The 17,786-nt window shown below is 43.4% G+C and overlaps 1 protein-coding gene across 3 annotated transcripts in view; it reads right to left on the bottom strand.

Annotated features, from left to right (window-relative positions):
- The window catches only part of DTWD2 (DTW motif tRNA-uridine aminocarboxypropyltransferase 2), a 309,013-nt gene that overhangs the window by 158,520 nt on the left and 132,707 nt on the right, over window positions 1-17,786 (bottom strand). For all 3 annotated transcript variants that reach the window (XM_075854815.1, XM_075854813.1, XM_075854814.1), the window contains exon 4: window positions 12,272-12,366. In XM_075854815.1, coding sequence (XP_075710930.1) covers window positions 12,272-12,366 — 95 coding nt within the window. The remainder of the gene's footprint in view (window positions 1-12,271; window positions 12,367-17,786) is intronic.

Raw genomic sequence — 17,786 nt, 5'->3', positions numbered from 1 at the left:
TTTGACTTTCTCCAATACAAACATGATACGTGTGGACCAATAGATGTGCCCCATGCATATTAATGTATTAATGTAATCATGTTATCACAAAGTTTTCAGTCATGTGAACTGCAATACATTTATTTTAGACTATCTGGCCCACAGGAGAACCAGAGGATTCTCCGGTGGGCCCAGGCTTTAAAACAATAATGGGCCTTAAAGGTCCTGCCGAAGACAATCCCATTTGGAACTCTTTGGAGCCAATAACTTGTCACAAGGGTCTATTTCTTTTGGGATGATTTACAAATGACCTATTAGACCTTATTGATGATATGTCATGTGTGTACAATGAAAACAACACGGACTATGATTAAATGAAAAGTAAACATGTACACGTTTTACATAAATGTTGGGTGGGCCCTCAGAATAATCTCCTCTAGTGGGCCCAAGTCAACCTAGTACCTAACTCTAATTGAAGAGGGTGCCAGTAAGCTCTAAAGAGATGATACCCTTCTAAATCACTTTTCACAGCTTGGAATCTACAATACTATAGAGTCTACTGTGTGCCAGACATTAAATGAATGGCTTCTGAATTAACAGTTCATGTACTGCTTTTTATTGTACATGCAACTTATACACAATATCCTGTACCCGGAAAACTTTGCCCCTTCAAGGCCTTGATATCTAGTTTAATTGTCACAGTGATACTTTTATATAGTTAGGAAATATTAGATGATCACACATAAGCAGTCCAATGGCTTATCTTGTTGGGGGCACCAGGATGATTCAGTATGGGTATAGGTTGTAGATTAAGTCTATTAAACTGGTATCATATGTTGGGAGGTTAAATATAATTTCAACATTAAATATGGCAAAGTAGCAGCCTCAGATTGGTATTTGGACAACATGAATATAAAACCCAATATGATATAAAGGTAATCAATTACAATATTGAGGTGAAAAGTAAAGCATGCATGAGAATCCCTCTGCATAAACAAGTTCTTGCACAAACATTTAATAATATTTCTCAAAAGTCATTGTAATGAAGCAAACCACAAGTAACACTGTAAAAGTTTTAGGGATACATTCAAATATTCAGTTCACTGGTTACCTTTTTCTTACCATCTTCCCTAGGGATTGCTATATATAGAATTTAATGTGGGGTGTGGTCAAGTTGCTAAATGTCGGCTGACGTATTGACGAGAGCTTCACTGCTATAATCCTGCTGTATCCGGAGTCAGGGAGAGAAATCCCCCTCATTAACCCTACTAGTGACAGTATTTACTTGCAGTCCAGTCCCTGTGGCTGTAAGACCTGATACCTGCATGGCTAAGGGATGCAATTGTGCTAAACATTGAGATGGGAGCGTCAGGACAGAGGCCCAAGATGGCGCCAAGCCTCCTTTGCAGAAGGACTCCGCTGTAACCAGTTAGCATGAGGTAGCTGAGAGGCTAGAGCGCTTTGCGCAGATCCCTGGCACCTCCGAAAGACAATGCAGAGCTGGTTCGCCTGATATGTCACAAAGCTCAGGTTCTCACAGAATGGCACACGACGGGGACCTGATAGGAAGATCAGTATCCCGATCTGCTCCAAAGCTGAGTTGTGCCGACGATCCCGCACAACTCCATCAGGTGAGTCAAACAAGTTTCACCTGTCTTTTCCACACAGTATCCCCGAAGATATCACCTTAGAGGAGCGCCGGTCTCTCTTTTTTTGTTAAATTATAAGTTGTATATACAAGAGCCTTTATTTAAAGGCTACTTAGCCTCCTCCATTTTATGAATCAATAGTGGTGGGTTTACTAAACCTGGACAAAAAAGCCAGTATTCTGGACTCATACAGGCCGATCTCACTCATCACAACAGATGTGAAGATTCTTACCAAAATATTGTCAAATAGGCAGGCTGAGGTGATTCACCCTGCCCGGTCCGGCTTTATGCCATCAAAATCTATTGATGTTAACCCTTTATAGACTGTATCTTAACCTCCACGCAGCCCCGGATGCCCAATAAATAAAGCTGTTCTTTCTTTGGATGTCGTCAAAGCGTTTGATAGCATTGAGTGGTGTGATCTGTGAGCTGTCTTGGAGAAAATGGGATTCGGCCTTGTTGCCATTCAATGGGCGCAACAACTGTACATAGCTTTGAAAGCCAGGGTTAGGGCACATATAACGGAATGTCTTCCCCTATTTCATTGGAGGGGGGACAAGTCAAGAATGCCCCCTTTCACATTTTTATTTGCAACTGCAGTAGAACCTTTTGCGGCCATATTGAGATCATTACCTGACATTAGAGGCTTTCCGGATGGGGAGTTGGAGGTATGTTTAGCATTGTACGCAGATGACCTCCTACTATTTGTGAGGAATGCTGCAAATATTATGGCCATGAATACTCAATTTATTGAATACTCTAGCCTATCTATAAACTGGACAAAGTCAGGATTTTTATCATTGGCTCCCTCATTCCTGTTTATACAGACAGGGGGGATGACAATTCCCAGTGTGGATAAATTCAAATACCTTGGACTTTTGATCTAAAGATGTTACAGAATATGTAGCCCTTAATTTTCATCCCATATTGGAAAAAATTAAGCATAAGTAGATGCTTGGATTCAGCTGCCGTTGTCAGTGTTAGGGCTCGCCAATTTTTATAAAAATGGTCCGTGATTTGCTCTGGAAAAAAGGAGTCCCCCGTATCAAATTAGGGAAGTTACTGTCACGACTGTGGGGAATGTGGACCCACTAGGCCACTCTGCTGTACCGGAGTAGCAGCTGATCCAACAAAACTCATTGATAGTCTCTAGGATGAGACACAGGACTTGGCACCGGACTCGGTAGCGGACTCGGCATGACACGACACAGGACACCGGACTCGGCACCGACACAGGACTCGGCACCGACACAGGACACCCGGACTCGGCACCGACACAGGACACCGGACTCGCCACAGAAACAGGACAGAGGACCCGCCAGCGCTCATTTCCGCTTCACTCTGCTGTGTCACCTGAAAAGTGTGTGAAATTAGCCCATGATCACCCTGGACTATAGACCATACGAGCAGATATGCTAGTCTGCCAGTTACGAAAGGACCAACTCCTCCAGGCGGTGAACGTCATCACGCGTCAGCTCGACGCACGAGCTGCAGCCGTCTCAGCATCCGTTCCTGTTGCTCCGGCTGTTCCTCCTGCTACACCTCCGGGCAGTACCTGTGTTGATCCTCGATTCTCGCTGCCACTACCTCCTCGATATGACGGAGATGCGAGTACCTGCAGGGGATTTCTGAACCAGTGCCAGATCCACTTCAGTCTCCACACCAGAGCATTTTCTGCTGAGAGCGCAAGGATCGCATTTATCATATCACTCCTTACTGGCAGGGCCCTAGCATGGACAAACCCTATCTGGGAACGTCAGGGACCAGAGACCTGCAACCTCCAGGGTTTCCTACAGACTTTTCGCACAGTGTTCGAGGAACCTGGCCGAGTCTCCTCAGCAGCTGCATCTCTCCTTACCCTTCACCAGGAGGACACCTCTGTACGCCATTCAGTTCCGCACCTTGTCGGCAGTGCTGTCCTGGAACGACGAGGTCTTGGTGGCTACATTCTGGCAGGGACTGTCTCAAAAAATGAAGGACGCACTTGCTGCTCGTGATCTACCACCTACCCTGGATGACCTCATACGTTTGGCCACTCGTATTGACATAAGGATCCGGGAGCGATCCCAAGAGGTTAGTTGGGAGGGAAGATCCACACCAGGGGAGCTTATGCAGGTGGACCTGCTTAAACTGTCTGTCCAGGAGAAACTCAAACTCTGCAGATAGTAGGTTGGTGGAGAGAAAAACGGATCTATCTCGGCGCTGCTGTGTGGTCCAAGTCGGTGGAGAAACGAGTAGTCTCTTGTAATGTTGATGAATGTTTTATTGCAGTAGCAACGCGTTTTGACGCCGAACTGGCGTCTTCATCAGGCATAAAATTGTTTTAAAACAAGACAGTATAAATACACACCACTGAGTAGTGATTGGCCCAATTCAGATGGGACAGAAGTTGACATAAAAAAACCGCCAAAAACTTTGGGGGTCAAAGTTCAAGATAAGAATAGGTAAATAACAGAGAAAACAATGTATAATGAGGTTAAGTAATAAAAACAAATGATACTTGGTTAAATACACAATTAAAAAGTATAATGGGGGATAAGCTAAAAAGAAATACGTGTCACATCTGGATTTGCGGCACTAATGGGAGCGCAGCCTTTTATTGAAAAATATGAAATAGTTCCCAAAACGGTGTTTATAAAACCCAGGACGGCAATGATGTGTGTTTATTGTTGTTTTATTACCTCTCTCAGAATTAGGTATTTAGATAATGTGTCGGTTTCAGTTTCTTAATGTTTGAATCGTTGTCAAGGAGACCATGTAAACTACGATGGCCGGGAGGGACCAAAGTTAGGAGGTGGGGCGCATGTGGTGGAACGCATGGTGGCCCGCACGTTGACACGCAAACCACGGGGGTTCGTGTGGATGTAATAGGAGAAAAATGAAAAACCTTTGCTGGGGACACGTAGGTAAGGGGAATATATTGTAATACAGTAATATATGTGTATCTGGGGGATAGTTGTAAAGATGTTTTACTTCAATTGTTTGGATTTTGAATGACGGGAACATCGTTAGTTTTACTGATAGTGTATTTACATCAAGTAAATAGAATCGTGAATGCATGAAGGATGGTTGCTGTTGGTAGGGTTAGTCCAAAGCTGATTCCGAAATGTCGTTCAGGCCCCTTGGATGTAGTGTGTCCATTTTAAAAATCCAATAATTTTCCCGTTGTTTTAGTTTATTGAACCTATTTGGAACATCTGGATGGATGTGTTCTATAGGAGTAATACTGATTAGGTTAAATTGGCATTTATGTATCTGGGCAAAGTGGCGGGATACACTGTGTTTCACGAAGCCGGTGTTAACATTGAAGCGGTGGTTATTGACCCGGGTTCTCAGGCATTGGGTGGTCCTGCCAATGTATTGTAGTTGGCATGGGCATTCAATAAGATAAACAACGTATGAACTGCCGCAATTGAGGAATGTTCTGATTGGGAAAGATTCGTTGGTGACTGTGGATGTATATGTGTGTTTTTTGTTACAAATGATATTGCAGCATAGGCAACGGGAATGACCACATTTATAGGATCCTTTCAGATCGGAGAGGAAATGTGTGTTTGATGATACGTATTTCCTCTCCGATCTGAAAAGGATCCTATAAATGTGGTCATTCCCGTTGCCTATGCTGCAATATCATTAGTAACAAAAAACACACATATACATCCACAGTCACCAACGAATCTTTCCCAATCAGAACATTCCTCAATTGCGGCAGTTCATACGTTGTTTATCTTATTGAATGCCCATGCCAACTACAATACATTGGCAGGACCACCCAATGCCTGAGAACCCGGGTCAATAACCACCGCTTCAATGTTAACACCGGCTTCGTGAAACACAGTGTATCCCAGATACATAAATGCCAATTTAACCTAATCAGTATTACTCCTATAGAACACATCCATCCAGATGTTCCAAATAGGTTCAATAAACTAAAACAACGGGAAAATTATTGGATTTTTAAAATGGACACACTACATCCAAGGGGCCTGAACGACATTTCGGAATCAGCTTTGGACTAACCCTACCAACAGCAACCATCCTTCATGCATTCACGATCCTATTTACTTGATGTAAATACACTATCAGTAAAACTCACGATGTTCCCGTCATTCAAAATCCAAACAATTGAAGTAAAACATCTTTACAACTATCCCCCAGATACACATATATTACTGTATTACAATATATTCCCCTTACCTACGTGTCCCCAGCAAAGGTTTTTCATTTTTCTCCTATTACATCCACACGAACCCCCGTGGTTTGCGTGTCAACGTGCGGGCCACCATGCGTTCCACCACATGCGCCCCACCTCCTAACTTTGGTCCCTCCCGGCCATCGTAGTTTACATGGTCTCCTTGACAACGATTCAAACACTAAGAAACTGAAACCGACACATTATCTAAATACCTAATTCTGAGAGAGGTAATAAAACAACAATAAACACACATCATTGCCGTCCTGGGTTTTATAAACACCGTTTTGGGAACTATTTCATATTTTTCAATAAAAGGCTGCGCTCCCATTAGTGCCGCAAATCCAGATGTGACACGTATTTCTTTTTAGCTTATCCCCCATTATACTTTTTAATTGTGTATTTAACCAAGTATCATTTGTTTTTATTACTTAACCTCATTATACATTGTTTTCTCTGTTATTTACCTATTCTTATCTTGAACTTTGACCCCCAAAGTTTTTGGCGGTTTTTTTATGTCAACTTCTGTCCCATCTGAATTGGGCCAATCACTACTCAGTGGTGTGTATTTATACTGTCTTGTTTTAAAACAATTTTATGCCTGATGAAGACGCCAGTTCGGCGTCGAAACGCGTTGCTACTGCAATAAAACATTCATCAACATTACAAGAGACTACTCGTTTCTCCACCGACTTGGACCACACAGCAGCGCCGAGATAGATCCGTTTTTCTCTCCACCAACCTACTACACATCAGCGGTTTCCCTCGGTAACCGGTTTGGATCTGGCAGCAGCACTCGTGGCATATCCGCTTTTACCCTACGGCAATCTGGTGAGCATGGTTTTTTATTCCTCCATCAGCCTACCATACTGAATTACACTATGTGGCGCCGTGGCCCTTTCTCTATACCCCAAACTCTGCAGATGCACTTCTGGACTTCTGGTCTGTATTGCGGCCAACAAAATAAAATCAATTATCGATGCAAAATCAAATAAAAAAGGCAGTTCCAAATGTGGAAAAAAGAGATGTCTTTGCTGTGATATGATCATTAAGACTGACAGCTTCGAATCAAATCAAACTGGAAATAAATACAAAATCGAGACTAATCTGAACTGTCAATCGCAATATGTAATTTATTTAATTAACGGTCAATGTGGTCTACAATATGTGGGTAGAACAACACAACACCTACATTGTCGTGTTAACAAACACTGTGTAACAAAAATCTATTTTTGCAATTAGATCAGTGTCTCTAGACACTGATAGTGTCAGTGGCACTATTGCACACAATAATAATTTTGATTGTTTTAATATTATACCTATATAGCAAATAGCTGAATCTAGAGCAAATCGTTTTCAGTCGCTTTGTAAACGAGAAAACTTTTGGATATATAAATGAAAAACTTTAATCCCTGAAGGACTAAATTAAATAATGGAGACAGCTACCTGATCTGTGAAGACTAGTTAAGTGCACATCCTGAGAGAACACTGTAATCAACCAAAACTATGATATTAATTACTATCCGATCTTGTTTATTGAGATTATACTGTCTCTACTAAAATACAATATATATGATAAGTTCTTCCACTTTGAGAACCATCCTTAACAAGATTTGAACAAAAAAACCTTATTAGAAATAAATCGCCATATTACTATGGCAACCAGTGACGCTTTGTAATAAAAACTCTAATTCATAGTCTGTTTTCTTCAGATTTTGTCTAATTTTATCATCATTCTCATTTTTATGATATACAATCACAAAGATACATTTATATATACTTATTATATCTACTGTGAACCCAGACTGTATTTTATGTTATTTTTTAAACCATTTAACTTTTTAGAAACAGATTATTTCGCCATAAGATTTACTTTAATATATGATGTAACACTATATATCCTATTTTTAAATGTCTTTTTATCTATATACACATATAACTTTTTAACCGATAATATGACCTGTCATCATGACCCGGTAGTCGTTATTTCAAGCCGACTCCTCTCCTGGCTATATAACAGGGAGCCTGTCAATTTTAACCACTTGTACATCACCTGAGGAAGAGACCTGTCCGGTCTCTAAACATTTTATTGTTGTATTGTGTACGAATTAAAAACCTGTTTTACTCACCTTGTCCTGTGACTGAGTAGAACGAACGAATCCAACACCAGCTGCACCAGAGGAAATATCCGCATTTTCCTATGCCTTCTTTTCAGTTCTCGAAAATGGCTCACTTTGTTCCACTGACCGGCCTACCTCCTGCTTCTAGACTGGCCAACCTCTTCATTCAACACTTCTTCCGCCTGCATGGCTTACCTCTGCAGATTGTGTCTGATCGAGGGGATCAGCTTACCTCAAAATTATGGAGAGCCCTCTGTAAACTCCTTAATGTAAAGTTGGACTTTTCCTTAGCCTACCATCCTCAGTCCAATGGCCAAGTCGAGAGGATAAATGAGATCATGGAGAACTATCTATGACATTTCATCTCCAGGCAGAAGGATGACTGGGTGCAGCTTCTTCCCTGTGCTGAGTTCTCTTACAACAACTACACAAGCGAGTCCACCGCCTCCACATCCATTCTTTATTGTCTATGGCCAACATCCACAAATTCCTCTCCCTGTTTCTGCTACGTCCCAGGTGCCTGCAGCTGACTCTGCATTCCGGGACTTTCTACGGATCTGGCAGCAAACTCAGTCCTCTATTCTGCTGGCGGTCGATCTCATGAAGCGAAATTCAGACATAAGGAGAAGAGAGCCGCCTCAGTTTCTTCCGGGTACCAAGGTCTGGCTGTCCTCAAGAAATATCCGGCTGATGGTGCCATCATACAATTTTGCTCCCAGGTTCCTCGGACCCTTTGAGATCCTCCAGCAGATCAACCCAGTCTCTTTTAAGCTTAGGCTGCCGGCTACCCTCAGAATCCCCAACTCCTTTCACGTGTCTCTTCTGAAGCCTGTGGTCCTGAACAGCTACGCTAAGACTCTTAGCCCTGCAGTTGCCCCAAGCGGCTCTGCCGATGTATTTGAGGTCAAGGAGATCTTGGACTTCAAGAGGATAAGAGGAAAAGCCTTTTACTTTGTGGATTGGAGGGGGTTTGGTCCAGAAGAGAGGTCCTGGGAGCTAGAGGAGAACCTCAATGCTCCTACCCTCGTGAAGAAGTTTCTCTCCCGCTCTGGCCCCAAGAAGAGGGGGCGGAAGAGGGGGGATACTGTAGCGCCCATGGCTACGGACCGTCAGGATTACTCACCTCCCGACGGCCGCAGCTCTGCTGTGTCCTGTAGGGTGCACGCGCACGTTCGTCCCTGGCCCTAAAGGCCCAGCGTGCGCACCTGAAAAGTAGGTGAAATTAGCACATGATCACCCTGGACTGTAAGGGCCCTGCCCCTTCCTTCATTTTCTGAGCATTGTTTTATTTACCCGTGTTAGTCTGTGCAAATTGTCCCTTAGTGTTTTCCAGTTCCCAGTGTTCCCGTACCTGCTACCTGTATCCTGTGCTACCTTGTTCTTGTGCCATAAAGAGTTGGAGTCGTGTTGTGCCATATACTACACCTGCCGTGTTACACCGCTCCTGGTGTCTGTCTGCTACCAAGGTCCCACCCGAGCCGAACCATCACTACTGTCTGAAATTCCACAGGTACACTTATTTGAACTATAGACATTGACTTGGTATCCTTTTGGCCAGCTGCTATCACGCTGCGCCGGTATGGCCTAGTGGGTCCACACACCCATCGTGACAGATAGGCTGGGGAAGGTTTTAGTGGTGTGCCCGCTGGCCCTTTAAGAGACCACCAGCATGCACGCGGACCCTACGGGAGCTGGGGCAAGGAAGCAGAACGCGTCGGCATAGAGGAAGACTCCGGCAAAGAGAGAAAGGAAGCTGACGGCGAGCTGTGGGATGTAAGATGGCGGTGGTCAGCAGCTGTCAGTGCTACAGTTACAGTTAGCTAAGGAGGAGGATGGGATCGCGTTGCCAAATCTGTGTGTATACTTTTTGGCATCCCAGATGCAGGAAATGCAAAGTTGGCGAATACATAATTGGAGTGACTCTAGGAACAGGTTAGTGCAGAATATTTTTGGGGAAATCAACCATAGATCCAATAGATAGATTTAAAGTGATTTCTCCCAAGCTGCCCACTTTAACCCCTCTGCCTAAGGTGAGGTGGAAGTGTAGGGAGCTTTTTGGCATAACACCGAATATATGCCACTCTGGAGCAATCCATGTCTACTGGACTTCTACAGCATGGTGGGATTTCAGCAGTGGGACCAAAAGAGGAGCTCATTATGTGCAGTTGTGTAATGACGGGATATGTAAAAACTTTTAGCAATTGCAAACGGATTTTGAACTTTCAGCTATATGTTCCTCTGAGGTTTTCGACTATGTAGTTAATTCAGCTGTGTGCCATAATTTAACAATCTTTGCCTACCAGCGGCCGCTGGATAAGTTCCTCAAAAAGGGCATTATGAAAGGTGGGAGGTGGATGTGGGTCCTATTTTCAATGAACAATGGTCTGACTTTTAGGCTACATTCACACGAGCGTGACAGATTTATGTGCATAAAAAACATGCGTAAATTCTGTCATGTGCGTTGGGTTTTGCATCAGTGTGCTTTGCGAGTGGCATTTTTCTTTTTCACGCATTCGCAAGCACTTTTTTTTTTTAAATGTGCATCCGTGTGCTGTCTGTGGTTTTCAAGCGCCCATTGACTTCAATGGGCGGCAAGGTCCATGAAGACGCACAAATATAGGACATGCAGTGAGTTGCACGAAACAGACACTTGCTGCTGTGAAAACTCAAGCATGTGTGGATAGCCCCATGGAAATCAATGTGGCCGTATGCTATACGTTGTTTCAACGCACAGCACATAGACGAGATTCACGCTCGTGTGAATGAGCCCTTAAGAAACCACACCAACCTTATCTTTCAATGTAAATAGATGCAAATCAGCAGCACAGGATAATTTCTCTAAAGCGGGTGCACGCCTCCTAGGTCACAGTCCAAGAGTGACCCCTCAATCAGGACAAAAAGAAAATGAGGCAGCACTACCAGATATTTGGATAAAGATCCTTTTATTCCATGTGCGTCGTTTCAGCTCAGTGTGAGCCTTACCCAAGAAGAGAAAGGCTCACACTGAGCTGAAACGTCGCACGTGGAATAAAAGGATCTTTATCCAAATATCTGGTAGTGCTGCCTCATTTTCTTTTTATCTTTCAATGTGATGCATCAGCGGTCACAATTATTCTTGAACTACAGAACTGCACTGCTGTGGTTTAAGATTAGGATTAGGCGGATGCTTATTGCCCTACATTGTCTGCTGCTGAAGCAGACCATAAACATATGCTATGGTCATGCGCAGCATTATCTAGTACTGTATACTGTATGTTCTGAAGTTTTTAATTTAATTAATGCGGTTTATGGCATAAGATTATTAATTGGTGTGCTGGGGTATGTGGGAGATATCCCGGCAGAGGCAATGACACACCTGACAGTAGCTAAAAATCTATATCAGATGGGTAACTTAATTACTAGGCAATGGATAGAAGTTACTCTGCCGATGGTGGATGAATAAATTGGAACTTTAAATTCAATTATATTGCTGGAAGGAGGCGTGTACCAGAAAAGAGGAGCATAGAAAATGTTCAAGCAACATTGGGAACTGTGGCTAGCCTCGCTAGGATTGGCATCACCTGCCTTTATACGTTTACTTCTGTAAATGGAGGGATGACACTGTACGCTGGACAAATTAATGTATAAGATGATGCAGTGAATATGTGAATTATTACTCCAATGGAAAATGAGTGATTAAATCCATTGCATAATGTTGATTGTAATATTAATGTTGGGTCATCATTAAAAGGCACCTATCCCGTTCAACATGCAATCTGATATGCAGGCAGCATGTTATAGAGCAGGAAGAGCTGAGCAGTTTAATATATACATGTCTTTTCGAGGGAAAATATTTAGTATAACTTGTTTTTTATTCATTTAAATCCCTGCTCATTCTGGGCTTATGAGTCCAGTGGGCAGGAAGTTCAGTGACTGACATGCAGAGAAGGCTGTCAGTCACTGAATAAGACAGCCTACTGGACTCCTATGTCCAGAATGAGCAGCAATTTAAATACATGAATAAAATACAAGTTATACTGAATAATTTCCCAAAAACTATATATCAATCTGCTCAGCTGCTCCGCCTCTATAACAGGACGTGACAGGTCCCCTTTAATGGCTGCACAAGAAAGAGGGGGAAAAATGTAAATAAAACTTAAAATAAAATAGGGCCTCCCTTTGTTAAGGCCAGCACCAGTGAATCAACATTTTAAAATCATTACTGTACTGTATAGTTGTTACTATAAGTATTCTTATTCTTATTATTATTTTTATTATTATGAAAGTTTGTGTTCTCCAATATAAATAAAATACAACCTGTAACACTTGAAGAATGGAAATTTTATTTTTACCTTTCTTCTCCAAAACGACGACCGATTAGGACCTTGCATTTGTCTTCTGGGAGACAAGCTGCCAAAAGTGGAACTGTCCGAAGGACTCTACTCTCCTATACAAGAAGTAAAAGAGTGGAAAAGATAAACATGTATGAAGTCATCAACTCTAAAGAACAATAGAAATAAGCCAAAGCAACATAATGATCATTACCAAACGATAGAAATGTCAGTTCCATTCATCTGAATGGGGCTGTTTTTTGCAGCAAGCACATAATGCGCCAGGATAGATAGATATATCTCCTTTTCAGATATATTCTTACCCAAAATAGATCTTTTATTTATTATTAGTTATAAAGTTATTTATTTGTAGCAATACATGTACGTATGTACATCACAAATATTGTTGTTCTTCAGTTTGAACAAAAATATATTATTATTGTCTACCCAACTAGATGCTGGGAGATTTGTCAACACCTTTTTATAACCGAAGAGCTTGCCAAAAATCTGTTCCAAGAGCACTGGCAAACAACTCACATCTCCACTGAATACAGTTCTGAAGTCGATACAGATCGCAATAATCACTTTCCATAGAACATATCAACCGGCTCACAAAATTCTAATGAGAGTCAAAACATGTTACTAGAGACTGTGCCGGAGCGTCAGAAAATAAACCTTTTTAAAAAGTCTGTTCTCAGCTTCCTCTACATGGCAGACAATGCAAACTGAATACTAAGCTTCCGCTCATTATATTGCTCTTGCACAATGTAAGCATTGTAACCATTTGCATACAATGTTTAATAGAAGTCTCATACATATTCCACATTGCCTTGTAAACATTCTATTCCTTACCTGTTCAGGTACAACATGAAAAGACCTGGACACATCTGGGACATTACACATCTAATGTTAGCAGCCTTCCTGTCACATCTATGAATTATAAATTACAATGCATAGAAGACGCTATTGTATAACACAATCTTTGACAAAACCCGCTCGCTTCTGTGCATCAGCATGGCACCTAGAAGATAGGCACAGGCAACTTTCTCCCTGTCTTTTATGCATTCAGTGGCCTAGTGCTCCACCCAGTGCCAAAAAGTCACTGACAGCATTCAACTCCATCTATCCCTGCAGAACGCCAAACAACTACATGGGGGGTAGGGAGGCCTTGCTTTTTCCACTGGGAGGGTTCTACTATAACTCCTGTTACATCCTGTTAAGGATGGGGGAGGGTGCCCTACTTTAATTACGTGCTGTGACTAATGAGGGGGGCTGCTGTGGCTACTGCAGGTAGATATTTTGACTAAAGGGGGAGTGTGATGGGGTTGCTGTGAAAGGGGAGCTTATAATAGAGGGCCTGCTCGGACCACTGTGAACAATTTTTACTACTGGATGAAGGTGTTTCGCTGCTACTCTGCTGACGGGAGCTTTCGTTTTAGTACTGGGTCTGGTGTCTAAACCTCAAGTGACATGTAAGGCCAGGCTTGGACATTCCAGCATGCTGTTAATCTGCTGTACTATATTCATTTGGACATTTTTCATAGTGTTTTCATTGAGTTACCCTTTTCCAAAATCATATTCTTGTGCATCTGGAAAGTGTATATACAGCAATTCCCTAATTTACTTCTGTTTATTCCCTTTATGAAAATCAAATTGCTTTACATTATCAAGTGTCTGCTACAACACAGGCGCAGGCCGCCATAAACCACAGCTGACAATTTCACAGCACAACTGCCACTGCTCAACTCTTATTAGATTGCTTCTGCTCATTTAGAAAGTAATTCCAATCATGAAAATACGTTAGGGATTTTATTTAGATGGAATTCCCTTATATACAAGTGTAGGCTTAAAGTGGGTTTATCATGCTGAGAACCTAGGATTTAAATGGTCAGTTTACATTCTAGAAAACAGCATAGGGCAATATACCAAAAACAAGATGCAATATACACTTATAATATAATCTTTTTATAGTAGTAGTAGTAGTAGAGGTAGGTGACAGACTAGAGGCTGCAGCATAGTGTAGAGTAGTATTTCCCAAACTGTGGGTCGTGAACCCATGGGGGGTGGGTTGTGTGAAAACCTCCGGGGGGGTCGAGAGCAGCAGCAGGATATATTGAGCCTGCCCCCTCCCCCACCCACAAGCATCACTAAGCCCCGATGAGTGCCAACAAAAGAAACTGGCACCCGATTGCGCCAATGATGACAGGTTCCTCGTACCCCCCGCCGTCCGGTGTGCAGGGGCCAATAAACTGGACTCTTGCTCAGGTTACCTCCCTCCCCCCTCTTGGTAGGGTGTTGAATCAGTCAGCGCCACCATCATTAACGATGCTGACTGTCGTGTATGCAGTAATATCAAGAATACCTTTCATAGAGGCAGAGGACAGGAGAATAGAGGCAGTATACAGGAGGACAGGGGAATAAAGGCAGTATACAGGAGGAAGGGAGTATACAGGAGGACAGTCGTATAGAGAATAGAGGCAGTATACAGGAGGACAGGAGAATAGAGGCAGTATATAGGACATGAGTATAGAGGCAGTATATAGGACATGAGTATAAACAACAGGCAGCAAGAGGCAGCATATAGGTGTCCGGTACATGGCTGCGGGTCATCAGGTTCACTTACCTCCTGACGGCCACAGCCATGGGTCGGCGAGCGCTGGCCCCAGTCTCCTCCTCAGGAGACGCCAGCGCTCACTTCCACTCACCTTGGCCCCACCTTCTGGACTATAAGTAGGGTCCAGCCCCTTCCTGCAGTGCCTGAGCATTGTTTGTTGTATGCTAGTTTGTCTAGTAAATGGTCTCCCAGTGTTTTCCAGTTCCCAGTCTATCCTGTAACCTGTATCCCGTACTATCCTGGTCAAGTACCGTGCTGTGCAGTAGTGGTGCTGTGCTGTATTCCACGCCTGTCCTGCTACTCCACTCCTGATGTCTACCCGCTACCTAGTCCCAGCCGAGCCTGCCTTGCTACTGTCCGAGCTGCCACAGGTACCCTATACGAACTATAGACTTTGACCTGCGCCCTGTTGGTCAACTGCCATACCGCCAAGGCGGTACGGCCCAGTGGGTCCACGAACCCTTTGTGACAATAGGACAGGAGCATAAAGGCAGTATATAGGAGGACAGCAGTATAGATACAGTATATAGGAGGACAGGAGTATAGAGGCAGAATACAGCTAAAAAGGAAAAATAGAGGTCAAATACAGCTGAAAAGCGGAATAGAGGGAAAATACAGCAGGATAGAGGCTGAATACAGCTGAAAAGCGGAATAGAGGCAGAATACGGGAGCATAGAGGCAAAATACAGCTGAAAAGCAGAATAGAGGAAGAATACGTTCTTTGGATGGTATTTTATGGTTTTGAATACAAGTACAGTAGTGGGGTGTCCCAAACAAAAGTCTTGGCCATAAGTGGGTCCTGGCCTCAAAATTTGGCAACCACTGGTGTATAGATTATAGTCTATGAACATGAGCATTATATTGGATTGCAGAAAAAGAAAAAAACATAAAAAAGGACTTACCCTTACTTCCTCCCCTATTAAATAAAAAGGACTGGACAGACAATGTTGTGATTACCTTTCGTTATCTTCTAATACTGTCTATATGAGCAGACAAAATCTAATTTAGCTCCCAACTGAACATAACCTACTTGGCTTTGTGAAGAGGTTGTCTCATCAAGAGACAGGACCCTCCTCTATGAGCTAGAGTAAAGAGACGCTAAGGAAGAGCAACCGCTGCTCTAGCGAACTTATTCAGACCGTGGTTGCACAGTCAACTACTCTATGGAATGGCCGCCATGTAGAACTGCTACTGCATGGGAAATGGGGCAACAGGAGCCCGACCTGCAACAATTAGCTAACCACTGGGGGGGATGTTTTTAGAGAAGGGGTTGTCTTGAGGACACTGCTCCTTTATCCAATCACATGATAATTACAGTTGCTCTCTTCTCATGCAATTACCTCTACTTGCTGCTTTTTATAGCCTTCATATTTGGTTTTCCAAAGGCTGGACGTGAAACATATTGGTGCTGAATAAATAATACACGCTGCTTTGGAAAATGAATACTGAAACGGGAATAGGATGTAAAAATTGGTCACGGTTAAGAATAAATAAGCCTTTATCATCACTAAAGGTATGAAGAATTTATAGACTGTACAGTAGAATAATCACTCTTCCCAACAAACTTATTGAACACGTCTTTAAAATCGACACAATTATTCAATATTATTTCAGTTTTTTCTCCTTTTTGGTAATGGTTTGCACATGTCATTTAGCAATGTCATGTAAGTCATATGTATAAAGCATCCCAATTGTGGAAAAATAAAATGCTCTTTGACATTAGTTATGGTTTGATAGAAAGCAACAACTATGGGTGGATGAGTTACTGCAGGGCCGGCGTCAGCACCAGGAGAACCGAGGCAAGCGCCGGGGCCCACTTCACTTGGGGGAGCCCACTCGGCCGCCGGGTGCTGACACTGCCGTAGTCACGGCATCACTGTCCATATATGGACAGTGATGTAAGAAGGAAGGGGTCCCAGGCAGAGAGCTAGCGGCTATACTCCGGGACTCCGTCTCTGGGGAAGCCCCTAACATCACTGTCCGTATATGTCCATATATGGACAGTGATGTCAGGACCAGGGCAGTGTCCCAGCCTGGCGTAGCTATAGGGGTCCCAACGGTCACAACTGCAACCAGGCCCCTAAGCCTGGGGGGCCCGCAGGTCCCCCGTTGCCACACAGCGCTAACCACGCTGGTCCCGCTTCCAACTGAATCTGCGTCCGCAGGAGGCAGATTCAGTTGAGTTAAATGCTGGAGCCTTGCTCCAGCATTCACTGTGACGCGAGCGGCTTGGCGCAGGCAGGCACGATGTAGTGATGTCATCGCGCCTGTCTGCGCCGAGTCACTCACAGCACAGTGCAAAGGAGGAGAAGGATCCTCCACCCCTCGTAGGAACGGGGATAGGTAAGTAAGCAATTATGTTATTATTTTTCTATTAGGTACATATGGGGGCATTATACTGTATGGGACAGCTATGGGGGGCATTATACTGTATGCGGGGCATTATACTGTATTGGACAGCTATGGGGGGCATTATACTGTACGGGGCAGCTATGGGGTGCATTATACTGTATGGGGGTATTATACTGTATAGGGAAGCTATGGAGGGCATTATATTGTATGGGGGGCATTATACTGTATGGGGAAGCTATGGGGGCATTATACTGTATTGGGGAATTCTACTGTACGGGGCAGCTAAGGAGGGCATTATACTGTATGGGGCAGCTATGCGGCATTATACTGTATGGGGCAGCTATGGGGGGCATTATACTGTATGGGGAAGCTATGGAGGGCATTATACCTTATAGGGGCATTATAGTGTGTGTGTGGTAGCTATGGGTGGCACTATACTGTGGGGGCAGCTATAGGGACATTATACTGTGGGGGCAGCTATGGGGGGCATTATACTGTGGGGGAAGCTATGAGGGGCATTAAACTGTAGAGGGCAGCTATGGGGGGGCATTATACTGTGGGGGCAGCAAT

This window comes from Rhinoderma darwinii, chromosome 1 (genome assembly GCF_050947455.1).
Source record: "Rhinoderma darwinii isolate aRhiDar2 chromosome 1, aRhiDar2.hap1, whole genome shotgun sequence".
Classification (NCBI taxonomy): Eukaryota; Metazoa; Chordata; class Amphibia; order Anura; family Rhinodermatidae; genus Rhinoderma; species Rhinoderma darwinii.
The sequence above is the reverse complement of the archived record's forward strand: the minus strand, read 5'-3'. Positions and strand labels throughout refer to the sequence as shown.